This window comes from Hetaerina americana, unplaced genomic scaffold (assembly GCF_022747635.1).
Source record: "Hetaerina americana unplaced genomic scaffold, ioHetAmer1.1.p SCAF_27, whole genome shotgun sequence".
Taxonomy (NCBI): Eukaryota; Metazoa; Arthropoda; class Insecta; order Odonata; family Calopterygidae; genus Hetaerina; species Hetaerina americana.
The window spans coordinates 1,931,743-1,950,310 of record NW_027286841.1 but is presented as its reverse complement, the minus strand read 5'-3'; the positions used below and the strand labels follow the sequence as shown (position 1 = coordinate 1,950,310).

At 41.9% G+C, this 18,568-nt stretch overlaps 1 protein-coding gene across 1 annotated transcript in view; it reads right to left on the bottom strand.

Annotated features, from left to right (window-relative positions):
- Nucleotides 1-18,111, bottom strand: part of w (eye pigment precursor family transporter white) — a 167,880-nt gene extending 149,769 nt beyond the window's left edge. Inside the window, exon 1 of the mRNA XM_071586895.1 lies at nt 17,272-18,111. Within this exon, the coding sequence (XP_071442996.1) occupies nt 17,272-17,367 (96 nt within the window). The 5' untranslated portion in view covers nt 17,368-18,111. The remainder of the gene's footprint in view (nt 1-17,271) is intronic.
- Nucleotides 18,112-18,568: the final 457 nt, after the last annotated feature.

Here is an 18,568-nt window from a genome sequence, read left to right as displayed (position 1 = left end):
TGTCTCAGACTGCTCAGGTGCGGGTGGGAAACGGGGAGTCAGGATGGGCAGTGTTAGGAAGGGGTGTAAGGCAGGGTTGCCCATTATCACCGTTGCTGTTCAACCTGTGCGCAGAGGAAATGATCAAAGAGGCATGGGAAGAACTGGAGGTAGGAATGAAAGTGGGCGGGGAATTCGTAAAATCAGTTAGGTTTGCTGATGACCAAGCTTTAGTTTGTCAGTCAGCCAAGGGGCTGCAAGCATTGCTTAGTGCATTGGAAATTCAGTGCGACAGGTATGGGATGAGAGTCAATATTAATAAAACAAAGGTTATGCGATTTTCTAGAAAGAAAAAGGCCAAGCTTAACATTAAAATAGGAGGGCAAAAGCTAGAGCAGGTAGAACAGTTTACGTATCTCGGTAGTGTTCTGGACCAACACGGTCAAAGTAGTAGGGACGTAAGGAGAAGAATTGCGCTAGGCAAAGAGGCTTTCACAAGGAGGAGGGAGTTGATGACAGGGACTTTGAGTAAGGATGTTAAGAAGAGACTCGTAAAAACTTTGATATGGAGCGTAGCTATGTACGGAGCGGAAACGTGGTCATTGAAGCAGGAGGATAGACGTAGATTGGAGGCTTTTGAAATGTGGGTGTGGAGAAGAATGGAGAAGGTGAAATGGACAGAGAAGAAAACAAATGAGGAAGTACTTGGTATGGTGGGCGAAGAGAGGGGTTTGTTGGGAGCAATCCTATGGAGGCAGGAAAAGTGGATGAAGGGGGTGTTGATTGGCAGTGGGATGTTGAAGACTGTGATTTAGGGGGAGAATGTTGGGCAAAAGTATAAGGGGATAAATATAAGGGGATAAATATAAGGGGATCGGGATGGTGCGGTGGCTAACGTATTGGCTTCCCACCGAGAGGGTCCGGGTTCAAATCCTGGAGGGGACATATTTTTTAGTGGTATCCCGATCCCTACTTGAGGTACTTTGATGAAGTACGCCGTCCGTTGGATGGGACGTTAACTATGGCACACCCCTTGGCGTTTTTCGTTAAGAGTAGGCTAATGCCAACGCCGGGTTTCCTACCACCCTTTCCCATCCATCCCTATGGTGAATATAACCTTAATTTTCGGACGTACCTCCTAAAAACTAATGCTACTTGGAAATATACATATTAAATGTAGGTTTCGGACCATTCCAACTTGTTACCGTCCACATTTGTGCCATGGGGAAAATGAATGACATAGTTCTCCGCTGACAAACTGAATGGTGTTTTTAGCGTGACTCCATCAGCTAATGGCCGTCCAAATGGGGTCACACGTCTTTGTTCCTCACGGAGGAACATTCGCCACACATTACTACCTTCGCCTTCCGTTCTACGAGTGGTATGATATGTTTTGCCCTGCCAGGTGTAATTGTCGTTGTTCCTGCTAGTGCAGATATGAAGTTGTTGAACGTACCACGGTTTTGCGTGTCATTTTTTAGCACAGAGACTCGGCTAATCTGATTGCCATCGTTCCAAATTTTATAAATGAACCACCGAAATGAGCACCACGCACAAATTACTTTTAACTGAACTCCTCTGTTCAATGTTGAAATGTTTTCCACCTATATAGAAATTCTTGAAAGATTCATTGAAATCACAAAAGAATCCCTTGTTAGGGTCACAATGTCAACAAATGCGTTTAAGAAATATTCAATGCGTAAATTTAGGCTTTAGGCTAACTATGAGTAAGGTAGAACAAATTTCAAAATTCCAAATATAAAAAAATAAGGTCCAATTTATTAAAAAAACATATTTCCAAAAATAAGGGCTAATTTCAACAAATTCGATAAAATATATTGGATGCGCTAATTTAGGCGTTAGGCAGACTAGGATTAAGGTCCTCAACCTAGGCCTACGCAATGCACCAGCCCTAAACCCTTAGTTATTTATTTTGTCATATAATTTTGAACAGTTCAACATAACTTTTGAGGCCAAATGAAAAAGCTTAAACGAAGAGGGAGACCTGAGCAGCCTCACCGACCGACACCCTCAGAGCGGAAGACCCCGAGCAAGAGCCATAATTGGGGACAGACAAAACGAGAGGGTGACGATCGAAAACAAGCGAAACCGCAAAAGTACGAAACTACGGTGTTTCATTCATTCGCCTACTTCAGAAGAATTGGATTGGGAAGAGCCTCACGGATAACAAGCAAAGAATATATCTCATACTAACAAGACATTTACAACAAAGAGGCAGCTACTATTCTTAAGAAGGAGAAGCTCAGGAAGATATAGGCTAAACGCCATCGCACTGTATTTGGCAATGTATGGATCAGAAACATGGACGATGGGAAAAGCAAAGCAGATGGAATAATAGACAACTTTGTGGTGGAAGGAAAAGATCATACGCTGGTAAAACTATAAATGACGAGTTGCTCAAGGGGACCGTGATACTGCGATAGCTAGTGCACTGGTTTCACGCCAAGGTTCGAATCCTGGAGACCTTCTACAGTGGTGTCGCGGTCCCTACTTGAAGTGCTTTGTGGAGGGTACTTGGAGATAGTATGCCGTCCGTCGGATGGGACGTTTAACTATTGTATACCCCTTGACGCCTTTTGCTAAGAATAGGCTAATGCCAATGCCGGATTTCTCTCCACCCTTCCTCCTTTCCCATAGATCCCATTCGCATTCACGATTTTCCCATAGATTTCATTCCAAATAATCGAGTTGCATATTTTCCAAGCAGTGTACACTTTTTCCGTCGATGTTCGATACGATGATATTCTTCTTGTAAACATTTGAATAAATATTACCTAAGGTACAACTCGTTTAAGTTTCTCCTTTAAGCTTGAAGTTGTGTGAACAACATAGCATAAGAGCTCGTTTCCAACTGTTGGTGAAACTTCCACTTTTAACATTGGTTTTCTCCGCAAGTTCCTCTTTTTCCATTCGCGAGTGAACTCGCGGACGTAACGAGTCCATTTCGTTACGAGTCCACAGTAACGACCGCCCGAATTAGGTAACGCCACGAGGCGACTAGGGCGCCCTCATTGGACAAGGTCCGAAAGAACAAGCGCCACTCTTCACCATAGCTCCTCTACGCATTCCAATCTCCGCGAACCACCTATGCCCTCGAAGCAGTCCACTGAATTATTCTTTCCTCAGAAAGGATCGAATTCAATTTAATTCGAAGTAATCATGGGGTCTTCGAAGAATTGGTACGGTCCCCGGAAGCCTGTTGGCCGTTATCGAGAAATCCGGTCTATACGAGCACATTATGCGTTTCTGAGCATAGTACAAGCCCGCCATTCTGATCAATATGTCTTAGGTTCAGATATGAAGATACGTAAAGCCTTGATTAGGCCAATATTCGCATATGGCTGCACAGTGTGAAGTGCTTCAGACACAAGTGAAGACAGAATAACCGAGAGCAAAAACACTATAACAGGCAATGCAACAATTTCAGAGTGTCTAAATCATTCGCCTTGGCTGGGAATGACTCCGTTAAAAGTTACTGTTGTGGCATCTCCCGCAGTTTCTTTGGAATTTTACTATAACCAGCGTCTACGACCCGATAAAAGCAAACAAATACCGTTTAGGGGTGATTTTTTGCACTAGTTTCGTATTCATTTTCTCTCATCGGACTATATTTAACTCTTAATATATTATCCCTTTTTTCTATTTTGCTTCAACTATTAGGGAAGATAGAATAATTATTCAATAATTTTTAACTTTTTATCTAACTATACGGCATTTTATTCCAGGATAATTTTTCAGTAATTAATCCTTTGCCATTAATTGTTTTTATATATAAATATGCTTTGTGCCGTGTGTAGTTCATTTATATTTATGCGTACTTTTCCTGCTAAATGTTTCATATTTTTTAATTTAAGCTTAGTAATAAAAGATATACCCTACAATTAGTTTTTGTAAGCGCTTTTTCATTTTTGTTAGTTTTTTGACTTTTTGGGCTTACGTAGTGAAACGCTGACTCCTTTTGAAAAGGTTTGGCGAACAACCTATAATTACCTATTTGGATTCATGCAGACAGCTATATTTTTACTGAGGGCATTGCCAAACGCTTACACTCTCTAAACTCATCATTTCAATAGAAGATTGTTTTCAGTAATGTTTGTATACAAAAATAAGATTTAACTAGCACACAAACGCGGCATGGATAGAAACACGATGACGAAGACGATAATGTTCTTAGTCACGAAATGAAGCACTAAACAAAGAAATATGTTCTTACCACTACATTGCAAACACATGTGTCCAATGACTGTTTAAAATCAAGTTATTATAAGAATTAAACTACATTCATACGGAAGACGCCAAATTTCTCTTACTCAAGGAAAGTTTCGCCTTTTCCCACCTCGCGTCAATAAAGCCCTTCGTTTTTTCAACGAGGAAAAGTGAACTCTCTCAAAGAAATAACCAATGCCACCGTGACCAACATTTATAAAACACTCCCGCCATTGCGATTTTTCTTCTGTTATTTGTCTCGCTTCTATCACTCGGAATTATGGGATCGCAACTTGGCGTATCTTGGATACACTTCTTGTTTCCTCGATTCGACAGCCGAAATAGGCGCCTGAAGTTGCGCCGTCTCACGGCCTAACGAGTTTGGGCACCCTTCAAGATGGCGTCCTCTCTAAATCTGAGCGATTTAGGCGCCTATAAATGACAAATCTGGACGCAGCTATAGCAGAAAGGACAAGGGGGGAATTTTGCGAAGGAAGTCAAGGCTATAGGAGAAGGACAGCGAAGAATCGGAAGAAGGAAATGGATGTCTCAAACTGGATTTTACCTTCAACATTTAAAGCGTAAAGACTTGCTAATTGTTATTGTCTTTTACTCTAAAGGCGACTCAAATGAGTGAGAGAATATTTGCCGAATATAACCTGAAATGTTTCATTCTCTTGCAGAGTTAAGTTTATTTCATATGTAGGAAGAGAATTACAGCGAAAAGAGAGAATTAGTACTAAACTCGTTTCAGATCCGATTCTATATAGAACTTCAATTCGTTCCTTTTTACACCATAAGGTTATATAATGGAATATTTTTAAATGCAGCATTTCGACTGAGGTCGGAACGTTTAGGGACTCTAATACCCTGATAAACGGACGCGGTATAATCGAGGTGGGCCTGCGAGATAAAAGGCAACATTCCAAAATTTATCCACTTCGACAATAAACCGGTTTTCGTCCCGCAGCGCAGTGCTTCCTGGCCTTTCTCAAGCCACGGCACACCTCACTGGCGTAAGTAATTCCACAGCAGAGTATGAGGGAACAATGTTTCTACTTACATGATTGGTTTCTTATACGCAATACCAAGGATGCAAGCAATAAGGTCATCCTTGCAAATATTTTTGCACTATAATAAATGAACATTCCACCCAAATGTAATTTATAGATAAATTCTCGTCTGCAGTAATAGTAAGCATGAAATAAACGAAACAAGAAGAATGAAGGTATTCTCAGTGAGTGATTCCATACTATTCTCCATTGTTTTTATATCGCATCTATGGGCTAAATTATCAGATTTGACAGAATGAAGTTGTAATTCAGCCCTTAGAACACTTTTTTGATAAACCTTATGATGTCATGAAATAAGTCTTCCAAGGTATGAGTATGTATGCATGTAATGGTAATTTACTGAAAAAAACAATTGTAAATATCTATAATATTCTGTTAGCACAGTTAATATACGAAGGCCGTACAGAGAGTAATCTCCGTTTTCAAGTAGCGTGAGGTTTAGAGGAAGAGGGAGCCGAATGGTCGCTGTATTGACACACACAGTAGGTCAATACACGCCTCGAGCTGCAGTGGTCGGAAGGTCGTGCCGCTTGTCGTTTGTTTACAATAGCGAGTCAAAATAAACGATACAATTGAAATTCCCGCCAAATGTGAAGTCCGTTCAGTAATAAGTTTTTTACTGATTTGAAAAATTAAAAGCTGCAGACATTCGTAATCGGGAAATGCGTGCTCTGTAAGGACCAAATGTAATGAATGACAAAGAGTTGTGCGTCAGTGTTCTCGTTCGTTTAAGACTGAACGGACAATTGTCCATGGCGACGATGATGGCAAAAGTGGTCAACCCCTTCTATAGCAAACAATGAACGGCACCTGCAAATTGATGAAAAGGTTCGGAAATACTTTTAAGATTTTGGAAATCATTAGAAAGTTTTTCAAAGACTTCTACGACTTTGCTGCAGGGAAACTCGACTGAAGAGTTTGACTAATTTATGTTTTGTGCTCGTTTCGACGATGAACTTCGAGATGCGATCATAAGTTAGTTGCGATCTCAAGCGACGGAATTTTATGTTGAATAAAATTGAAAGCTAGTTGGATATGTGGCAAATATTCAAATCTGTTTGGTGATTATGTATAAAAATAATCGAGATATGAAGTTTTGAGATGAAAATAACAAATTTTCTGTACCTAATCAGTGTATTTTTATAGCATAGCGGAAGTTTCTTTATTGACAGTCCTCAAATAATATTTTTTAACATTTAAATGAGATGCTTGGACTTTTTTCTGTAAACACAAATATTCTAAACTGGTTCTTTGGGCGAAAGTGCTACACGCTTCTTCTTTTACTGGTGATGCATTTAAATTCTTAAGAGTGAGTACGGAAGAGAAATTTTGTTCATACGTGTGCATTGTAGTAAATGGCGTTTATAGCAAGAATGCAGCTGCGTTGGACCTTTCTCATCCCTATAAAAACGGCGCATGTCCTTATAGTGAGGTGAGCCCTTTGAGGCCAAGAGTGAGGAGAGCGGAGAGTTGTTCACAGCAAAAGGTCTCACGACTTCTTGCTGGTGATCCATCTTACATCCACGATGCGAAAATTCACGTTCTCTCTTCTGGCAGTTGAGAGCCTGTTCTATGAAGTATTAGCTAATTCTAGAGGATGACTCGGGCGTAAATAGTTCTCAGGACGTGGAGGGTCTTCTTGCAAAAGAAGATAACCCAGTTTACTCACGAAGAGAAAAATCTAAACGAAGGCCATAATATTGACAAAGAATGAACATTCGATCAATTTTCATCTGCATTAGTAAAGGTGACATTTTCAATCAGAAATAACCATTGATAACCAACTCCGCAAATTCATGGTCCATTATGAAAGTAATGCGCATGCTTTTTATTTATTTCTCAGGAAGTCGGTAACGATGAAGGACGTGTGGCCGGGGGCATTTAGCGTGTAGCTGGGTGATCCATCACGCCGTATTTTTCATTTTATTTCATTAGGTAATCTGCCGGTTAAGGTAGGTTTTTGGATGGACATAATTACTAATTAAAATAATGTGTGACCCCTAGCAAAACACAACATCCTACTCTACATCAGGTCCCTCTTCATCTCTGAGTACTTACTTCCTCCCTTCATCCCGTCCAACATCCCTATCCTGCTCCTTCCCTTTCCTCGTTTGCCTAACATTCTCCCCTCTATCACAGTCTTCAACATCCCACTGCCGGTCAACACCCCCTTTATCCACTTCTCCTGCCTCCATAGGATTTCTTCCAACAAACCCCTCTCTTCGCCCACCATACCAAGTACTTCCTCGTTTGTTTTCTTCTCTGCCCATTTCACCTTCTCCATTCTTCTCCACACCCACATTTCAAAAGCCTCCAGTCTACGTCTATCCTCCTGCTTCAATGACCACGTTTCCGCGCCGTACATAGCTACGCTCCATATCAAAGTTTTTACGAGTCTTTTCTTAACAAACACGGCCGATTGGGCCGAGCCCCGTAGTTGCCAGAACTCAAAATCTTTGTATTGTCCATCATGTAAATCTTGGAAATGATAATTGAGGTGGTTTCCCGTTGCCTTCCTCAATAGTGTTTTTAACGTGACACCATCACTTACTGGCCGCCCCACTGGGGTCAGACGCCATTGCAGCCGCCTCGCTGAAGAACAGACGCTGCGTGGACTACCTTTCGTCTGGCTCCTAACCTTCGACCTATCTGGCATGGGTGACCCTACCAGGAGCAATTATTATTACTCCCGCTAGCACAGCTCTATGGGTCATCGGAACGCACAAGCCCTTCCACCATGTCAAGGTTTTAGTCCGGGGAGGGAAATTCATCTTTGGTATTAATAAATCATTTACATTTTCAAAAATTTACATTTGGAAAATTTCAAGCGGATTAAAAACATATTCCTCTGCCGACAAACCACCACATTATGATCGAATTTTTTAATGAAAACGTTTTACCTGGTGTGTGCATTTTATTTTTGTCTTTTTTTGGTGATTTTTTAAATGGTTTTTACGGGTGTTCTTGACGCGCCGAATATTTTCCTCGAGAAAAAGCACTGGATGAGCAATAACGTGTGAATGGTCCCCGGCTTTAAGATAATAGAAGAGCGAGATTCGATTCGCTGATGAATTCAAGGAGGCAATCGATAGGGCTAAAGCGACAGATCGGACCAATTTGATCGGAATAAAAGAAATCGACGCGCACGTATCTCAATGTCATTTATTCCTCCATCGATACGCGATAAAAAGTAAACCAAGGCCGAGCACTCCAGTTGATGCTACCCCAAAATGTCTAATCGTCATTCGCCGATCACCCCAGAGACACTCACATGCTCGCGTGCATCATTGCGGAGGATAGGTTGGTTGCAGCCAGTCACGATAGATCGGAATGGGGGGGAGGAGGTGGAAAGATCCCTTTGCTACAATTCAATCAAAACTGTTGGTAGGTTGCAGGGGGTGACTTAATATTTGGCCTGATACTAATTTTGACCCGAATATTTTTACCTCTACCGCGGCCGGTCAGTGTTATTCTGATTCCTTATCGTTCGTGGAAAAATTACTTCAATATATCTGTCCTTATTTTTAAGTATCTAATTTCACAGACTTGATCTCTTCTATCGTTGTACGACGAGGGTTATAATACATTTTCAACATCATTGCCAAAGAGACCTCCTTCCAATTTATGCAAGAGATTTAATCTGAGCAGGCAATTCACCTTCGCTCCGTTAGTGATTCCCAGCCTAGCTCCCCTAATACTTTGGATAAACTCCTTAATTTATCATAACAACGTTTTACTAATCTAGCTACTCTACGGGGCAAGCGATCCAATTCGGTAATTAATACAACTTCGTGAGAATCCCATATACGGCGTTGCCACGTTGCCGCACCCGCCCTATTCTCCCGATCTTGCACCACCGGACTTCTTCTTCTTCCCCATGATGAAAAGACAGCTCAAGGGACGACGTTTTGACTCGATAAAGACCGTTCAAGAGGCTTCGACGAGGGTCATCAACGGCATCCACAAAGAAAATTTCCAGCGGGCGTACGGGGAATGGGAGCAACGTTACACTAAGTGTGTAGTAGCTCAAGGAGCATACTTTGAAGATTATTAAGTCGATGTAAGTATATCGTCAATAAAATTCTTGTAAAAAATCAGTCCTACCACTTTTGGGTGCCACCCTGTATTACTTGAAGCACATTCTAAATGACGCCAAATCAGCGAAAGATAACATTTCTTCTCTTTTACCTGGTAATCACATTTAGTCAATACTCTTATGATAAATCCAAAATTTTTGTTAGCCTTTTCACATATTCCCCGTGTGTGTTTCACCTAGGAGAGATTGAGAGTGAGGGTAAAGACTTTCCATTTCGGTGTTCCCGGTGCAGTAGGCGTTCGGGAGGGAATTGCTCTTTTTCCAAATATTTATGGCTACTAACTTTTTTAATGTTATTATAATTGCCAAATGTCGCACTGGCATTGTATTTCGAGTACGATGCAATGAGAAAATATAAGTGAAATTAATTACTCATGGACAAAATCTGCTTGGGCACTAGTCAAATCGGTGATGGAGATTCTTAAAACATTGAGAGCAGGTCAGAAGGATGGAGGGCTGATCAAAGATGTACACATAATAAAAAAGTACTGTAAAAAATGTTATTGCTATGCATTAATAGTGGCATGTTTAAGATGGGATATAGCTGATTAAGAGAACAACTTTTAAATAAACATTGTTTCCACTGAGAACATGCTTATCAAAAATTGAGAAGAAAAGAAAGTGATAATTGTTAGCCACGTATTGAGGATGATCATCACCAGATCTATTGGTGTTATTCGTCAGTGACAGACGCCTCAAAGAATTATGCCAACGTTAGAAGAGGGAATGAAGGAGGAGTATAGAATGCAAGTGAATGTTGGGAAAATAGAAGTTACGATTTTTTAAGGAAATGAAAGAGAAGGCAAAGGTTACGTGCGTGATGGTGAGAGAATAGAGCAAATGGAAATCGGAATTAGGCATGGTCAAGAAGAGAATCTTATTATGTAACAGCGTTGAACTGAAGCTGAGGAAGAGAAGAGTGGTCAAATGCATTGTGTGGAGGGAGCGCGCCGATGTTCGGTTGTGAAATGCAGACCTTTGAGAGGGGATCGAGGCTTGCACTGCAATTGACGGCGATGCAAATTCACAAATCGATTAGGGCCAAAAAGATTCAGAGTTAAATAAAAAAATAGGAACGGAGAGAGTACTATTTCTCGTAGTTTTTATGTACACTACGCGTTTCACTGAGATGCGATATCTTCAGGCACCAGGAGAATAGTGCCGCAGTAAGGAGAAACGTGTCCTACCAACGAACTAATCCTACAACTTAGGAGGAAAAGTATGTTGCTCCTTCCCATGCTCCAGTAAATACGAGTACCACATTTTTGCAGTCAATTTGTTACATAATTTATCGCATCGATCTATCCTGTATGTATCTCACCTCCAACGAGATCTATTTTTAACCGAAACCATTACGTAATGAAAGGGAAAAATTTTAACGAGTCAAACAGGTCAGAGGAAAATTAGTGAGCGGGGTTACCGAGGGAGTCACCCTGGGAAAGTGAGCGTACGCCCCCGAAACACTCGAATGGAAGTTAATTCCATCGGAGAAACAATTGCGAACGATAGAACATGGTTTCTGGACATTATTTTCTGGATGTCGGAGCGGGGTTGCTTCGAGACGAAGCAACTGGGAAGAGAAGCTTCCTTGGGTGGCGAACCGCGATACAGAGAGAGCGAGAGAGAGATATCCGTTACGTAAAGCCCCACCACACGCTCACACACACACACACGTACTCACCTTGCCCGACTTCCCCCCCTCCCCCCGCAGTGGCCGCCGCCTCGAATGCCGAGCGAGCCTCCGCCGGCCTTGGCGGGTCGACCGAAACGAACCGTCGACGACTGCCGACCAACCGGGAAGGATTCTCATTGCCGCCGTCGCTGGCCACCCCGCTTTTAACCCCCGGGACACCTTAAATTTGTGTCCGACAAGTCCGCGAGGGGAGTGCGTGGGTAAGGTCGACGGGCGAGCGGTTTGTTTAACGGGGCAACAAGCAAAGAGGACCGCGCGGTCTTCGAGGCTAATTGCCCACACACACACTCTCTCTCTCTCTCTCACACAACATCCCTCTGTCTTGGAAGATCACTAAAGAAGTTAGGTGTGGCCGCTTATGTAACGAATTGCGAAACGAGCGTGATACACGCGCGAGATGTGACTATCGTCCATTTAGGTGAAGACGAAACCAAGTAAGTGCGTAAGAAAAAGTAATTACCTCCTTCCGCACGGACTTCATGAAACAATAACCCTTCCTTTCACAACTGAAGGGTGCTTAAAATTAAAATCTGCATTCTCTCAATTCTTTTACATCCAAGATAATTGACCCAACTGTTTTTAAAAAAATACGACGGCTGTCCAGAAAGTAACCTCCGTCGTGCTATTAAAAAATACACTCGAATAGACACAGAAAATTTATTATTTTCATCTCAAAACTACATTTCTCTACCATTTTTTCATATACTTTCCCAGCGGATTCAAATATTTTTCATATCTCTGAACTAGTTTTCAAATTTCTCAACACAGCGAACATCTCCCTTCACTAACTCTCACGCCACTACTCACAACTTTTCTCGCTCCACGAAAACGGAGGTAACGTTTTGAATAGCCCTCGTATTTATCTTAGGAAATATGCACAGAATTATTTTACCTACGGCTACCTTATGATAGTTGACCGTTCCATTGATAAACTTGCTGGAGTAGAGTCATTTACAAAGATGTGAGTCGTTTGATGTCTAGGGTTTAGAGAACATTGTTGAAAGAGAAAGTTTAAAAATGACCGAGAAGATTCTATTTTAAAAAATGCTCGATTAAGTTATTTTAAATACTAAGAAGACTTCAGAAGCTGTCCTATCTACGTTGATCCCGCTATTCCAAGAATTCATGCGGAAGTACTGACGAAGAGTTTGAAATTTGATGTAAAGGGATTGAAGTTTCCAATAATTCGTGTCTTTTTGCCGTGATTTCCACATGTTGAATTTTTCACATTGAAGAACAGTATAAGATATATTTATAATGAATGAAGGGGTTTAAAACTAAATTCTCAAACAATCCCACTATTGCATAGGTGTGAAATTTTAATATCGCGTATGACTGCCTGAAAGAATGTCATTCTAAAACTAAATGGCGATCATGACAATCATAAAGTCACTACGCATGGCTTTACAAAAGTCTAAGCATATTGTATCCGGCGCAGTACGCACCTATTGGCTTACGTTGCTTTTTACGAAACTTGAGTCTTAAGCGTACAACTTTCTGCACACCGGGTGCAAAATAAATAAATTTGGCATGCTGTAATTAGTGGGAATTTATGGCACTTCAAATTGATAAAAACACTTTTTCCGTAGGAATTTCAGAAAGCGAAATTCGCCCTCAGACATTGAGAAAAATCAACACCGGAAATTGTGGAATAAAAAGGAATTAAATACAACAATTTCAAAATGCAAAAATAATCCTGCTTGGTCGGGTTCCCGGTCATAGAGAATTACAAAATGCTGCATTGTAATGCTAATTAGTGGATGACTCCGTTAAAATTTATTGTCGCGGCGACTCCCTCAGTTCCTTGGGTTAAAATTAATAGGAATTCCTAGATAATCTTCGAATTGAATGACTCTTAAAAATAAAATAAGAGAGAAACAGTTGTCGAGTCACCATTGACGTGGGATGCCTTTTGTAAAATGGAATATGAGTTTCTCTCTTAGAGAGGCTATACGAGGCTCTTATTTATTTGAAAAATAATTTCCACCACAACCCATTGCCACTTTTAATATTGAATAACCGTTAGTTAATGGATTAAACATTCGTCTCAACCTGAACACCTACAATATGTACATATTCAACAATTTAATATAATTTTTTAGTAGCCTACAAGCCACCACCAAGGTGTGTGGCAGAAGGCGATTACACAGCAGACTGATTTTGACGGAAAATACTATCCCCCAACCCTTAGCGGGGTCGAGTAACGTTATTCTGATCCCTTATCGTTTGTGGAGAAAATTACGTCTTAAATCTATCTGTTTTACACCTAATATCACTAATTTTATTGAAATTATCTCGCCTACCGTAGTACGATGGGGGTAATAATACATTTTCAACATAGTCGTCCCTCCAATGTATGCCAGAGATGTAATCTGTAATTTAAACTTCGCTCCGTGAGTGATTCCCAGCCTGGCTCATCTAACATACTGAATATATCACTGCAATATTCTACAAATCTAGCTCCTCTATGCTACACGCGGAGGATCCGCTGTATAGTCAAAATGAGGCCTGACCAGAGAAATATAACATTTCTCTTTCCCCACTTAATCATATTTATCCAGTACTCTGATAATAAACCGAATGACAGCAAATTAATTCTTAATAATCAAATTAATGCACGAAACCTATGATAGGGCATTACGTTGGGCGTAAATGAGTGGAGTACAGATTAAAAATCCAATTTGTTTGTGGAGTAACCATGGTATAATTCCACACACATGTATTTCGCAAGAGCAAATGAAAAGGGGATTCCTTGTCTCCGCTAATTCCTGCTAATTCTGTGCATATGAGTATGTTTTGAGATTGAACTGCAGTGCGAACCAGTTTGGACCAGCAACATTTTCTTCGATTCAGGAACCAACAATGTTATACGCACCACAGTTTGAGAAACATTGCAATAAAGCGTTGAAAGAGAACTGAAAGCTTGCAATGAGTCGAATTTCTTTAAGCACTCTGATCATATAACACGTGGACCTCATCTCGATGCTCAACGATTACAGCTGTGACTGCAGGCGCCTTTGCGCAATAACAGATGCTTTCGGCCCCATGGCGAGGGAATAATCAATTCTTGACATCCAAGACGAGACTAAGTTTGGGGCCTGGACCACCCTGACTATTTTGGATCATTTCAGAGATCTAGTCATCGAAACGATATCAGAGTTGTCAGTCCGCGAAAACACGCCACCACATACCATCGAAAATATCTGATTTCATTTCAAGGCGTTATGTAAAATTTTCTCTTTTGAGGAGGGAATGTAGACCTTATATAAGCTGCTTTAAAATTAAGTTTGGCCTCGTCATTATAACTTGGATCGTCCAGGAAAGGCCAGCCGTAGGTTTATGAATCAGCTTATATAAATTCCAAATTCCCTCTTCCAGGGAGAACACTTTACATAACGTCCTCCCACCGCATTAAATCTTGATCTGGTAGATAGTGCCCTTGTTAAAAAGGTTCCACGTTTTCGTCCCAGGGACGACGACCGTCTGAAACCAAGGAATGAGTGGGGGCGAGGTTCCAGTGCGATGAAGAGCATCAAAATATTTAAACGATCGACTTTTCAAACGGCGGACAGGGTGGAAAAGAAGTTTACCTGGACCATCGACGAGGGGGCTGCCTGGTCCGCCGCTCCATTACATAAGGCCTCACATTATTTTCTCATGTCAAGGATCTGTCGGATGTGAACCATCGGCGGAATTATCGGCGCTATCATTAATCTTAAGAAGACATCTTTTTATTAGAATGATAAATAAGCGCATTTAGGTTTGACGAAAGTGTAGTTCTCTACGATTACCGATCAGATCATTTTAGGTGTCTATTGATTTATCGGTATACTTTTTCAGTTCATTGCCAAAAGCAATCATATATATATATATATATATATATATATATATATATATATATATATATATATATATATATATATATATATATATATATATATATATATATATATATATCGATTCCCGGGCAAGGCACTCTGGGCACCTACAGCTCCACCCAAGCTGAAGTGATTTTTTCGGGTACCAGGTCTTCCTGGGGAACCATGACCGGCACAGGGAAAGGAACTGGCCCCCCTACCCTGATGTGTGAATTTTCACACGCCGTATAGGGCTTAGTACTGGGTGATCTCTACCATCACCTACTAAACCGACCTTCGGGTTGATTACCGTGTTTATGGTTTATGGTTTATATATATATAACAATTGTACGGAAAAACTCATTCGAGCGGCACAATAATGGGCTGACACAACATAACACAAATAGAAAAGAATAGACACATATAAAAGAACACTTACACGGTAAATTGTTCGAGCTTTCGGCCCTCTCAGGGGCCTTCTTCAAGAGAGACTGCTCTCCAGTCTCTCTTGAAGAAGGCCCCTGAGAGGGCCGAAAGCTCGAACAATTTACCGTGTAAGTGTTCTTTTATATGTGTCTATTCTTTTCTATTTGTGTTATGTTGTGTCAGCCCATTATATATATATATATATATACATATATATATATATATATATATATATATATATATATATATATATATATATATATATATGTATACATATATATACATATATATACATATATATGTGTGTGTATATATATATATATATATATATATATATATATATATATATATATATATATATATATATATATATGTATACACACACGATTGTTTTACCTAATATCCTTTCCTTTTATGTCGTCCATTTCTCCTTGGGTGGGTGAGCTCCCTAACGCCATCTCCAGGTCAAAGAACGGGGCACTTCGTTGCATAAACCCCCAAGCAGATTCCAGTGTAACTTGCGTGTCTTCAATAAACCAAGAAGTTAGAATATCGGCCCGGCAAGTTGCAAGATCCGTGGTTACAGTCCCAGCCAAGGAAATATTTTTGCAGATGTGATCTGCTCGATTTTGCCTTCCCTTCCTCTCGTTTGTTCGTCTTTTATATTTTTACTATCCCTTTTCCTTATATATATTTCCATGTGAATGAGTTCACCATATGGCCGGTTTTCGTGTTTGAGTGTACGTGTGTGTGTATATATATGTATATATATGTATAATTATATATAATTATATATATAAAATGTATAATTATATATATATATAAACCATAAACACAGTAATCAACCCGAAGGTCGGTTTTCGTAGGTGATGGTAGAGATCACCCAGTACTAAGCCCTATACGGCGTGTGAAAATTCACACATCAGGGTAGGGGGGCCAGTTCCTTTCCCTGTGCCGGTTATGGTTTCCCAGGAAGATCTGATACCCTAAAAATCACATAGCTTGGGTGGAGGAGCTGCAGGTGCCTAGAGACTTGCTCCGGAATCGAACCCGGGACTCTCCGGTCAGTAGTACATCGCTCTACCCCCTGGACTACCACGACCCACGATCTACACACATACACACTTTATATATATACACACATACATAAAGCAAACAAAATTTTGATAAATAACTAAAAAGTGAAATTAAAGTTGAATGTTGATGCGGGTCAAAAGGTAAATGACTCCATCTAAATTTTCAATATGGAGGACTGATGTAATTAGTGCCAATAAATGAAAAAAAGGAACATATGATTAAAAATTGATAAGCACCTATTTAAATTGTACCGATATGTGAATGGTTTTGCTGTTCTACGTTTAGTTTTCAAACGGAAGTTAACAGCCTTAAGAAAGCTAGTTAAATTTATCGTTTGATTTATCAACACGGTTAAATTTATTGTTCCCATATATTTATGATTTCATTTCAACTAGCTTTTACGTGGAATCGAGTGAACAGCTTGAAAATATCTTGAAAGATGTTTATATGCTTCTAATCATGGAGCAATAAAAGCAAAAATATTTAATAGATATTAAATGCTGCAGAATACTGAATTCCAATCGCAAAAATCCAGCATTCGGTTATCTCCGGTGTTTTGCACGGAGCACTTCGCGAGAAGAGACTTCGTAATTGCATCTGATGCCCACGATCCCAGCACGGAGGCAGGGGAAGGAATCGTTCGCAAGCAGCTCTCGGCGTGCAAGTGGGTATCATCCCTCCCGCTCCCGATCTCGCCAAAGGAGCCGGTTCCCATCGCCTCCGCGGTCCCTAGGCGTCGTCGCCGCGAGCCCTCCGCGGCACCCACCCCCGCCCCCTGACCTTGGGGGGGGGGGGGCGGAGGAACGCCGCATGGGAGGAAGAGAGAGAAGAGAGGGCACTTACGTAACCAATGCCATTGAAGCCGGCGGCGGAGCCCTGCTCGTTGGAGGAACCCCGAGACGAGCTCAGCAGCGGTTCCTTCTCGTCGCAAATGGTCATCCTTTGGCCTTCACGGGTTCGCGCGGACCGCCTTTTTCCTCTTGCCTTCTCCGCCGACTCCTACTTCACTCTAACAGACTAACACTCTGAAGGGGGAGTCGCTCTGTCGTGGGCGCGAACGCTCCCTCGAGTAAAGGGCGACAAACACTCTCGGAATCCGATCGGGAAGGGTTTGACGGGTAAGACCTGGAAGTCCCGACGGTCGCTCGCCTTTCAGATGTCAAAAGTTTCGGGACCGTCAACAGAATCAATGGGAGTGGAAAACAAAAATAAAACACCCCATGGACCAAAACCGGTGGATTTTACTTCCTCCTCCAGAATGCGATAAACAAAGACGATGGCTGCGCGGGAGTTTCGAATTCTTCGACGGTCGTGTGGTTGGTTAACTTCCCCCGGCCTCCAAAAAAAGAAGCTATTCTTCACGGGATGTGCCGAGGTCTACCCCTGCGGTTTGCTGTTCCCTTCTCCTAAGGGAATACGCCGCGACTCGAGGTTTGGGAGAAACGCGAAATGCGCACCCGACGTCAAATTGGGGGAAAGTGCGCGGTTGCGGCACCAACACCCGTCCGCCGTTCGAAGCTCCCGGTGTTGGCCGGCGGATGGCGCCAGTCGGGGGGCGCCACTGGAAGCGCACGACCACAGACACACTCACTCATACACGCGTACACATGCACACATGCACTCGCCCAACTACGGCGCCCTCTCTGTGCTATCTCTCTGCGTTGTGTGGACGTCGACCGCTGTGCTCGGCGACCGGACGGTGAGTGAGTGAATGGCGGCGAATGGGGGAGAGGGGTGCACGGAGCGCCCGGTTCTCCTCTGGGCCGGCGGGATGATGGGAGGGGGAGTGAAGAGGGCGGAGGGGGTTGGCGGTGAGAGAGGGTGGGCGCGTCCGACGGCGGTCCCCTCCGATTTCTCTTTCATCAAAGGTAAGCGCACCCATACAAAGGTGGAAATGTTTTCGAAAGGGAAATGTTATGTACTCCGAATCCCATTGACATCCTCTATTGAGTCGAAGAGTACTATCTCTCTCTTATTTCCATCACGCTTCCAACCTCCCTTCGTTCCACCCAAAAAGTCAATCCTCTCCCTTCCTCTTCTTGCTTGCCTAACGTCCTCCATTCTACAAGGCGTCGCAAAAATAGTATGACTTATTTTTTCCCGGATGGGCAGACGGACGGGCGGCGGTTTTTCTGGCTGG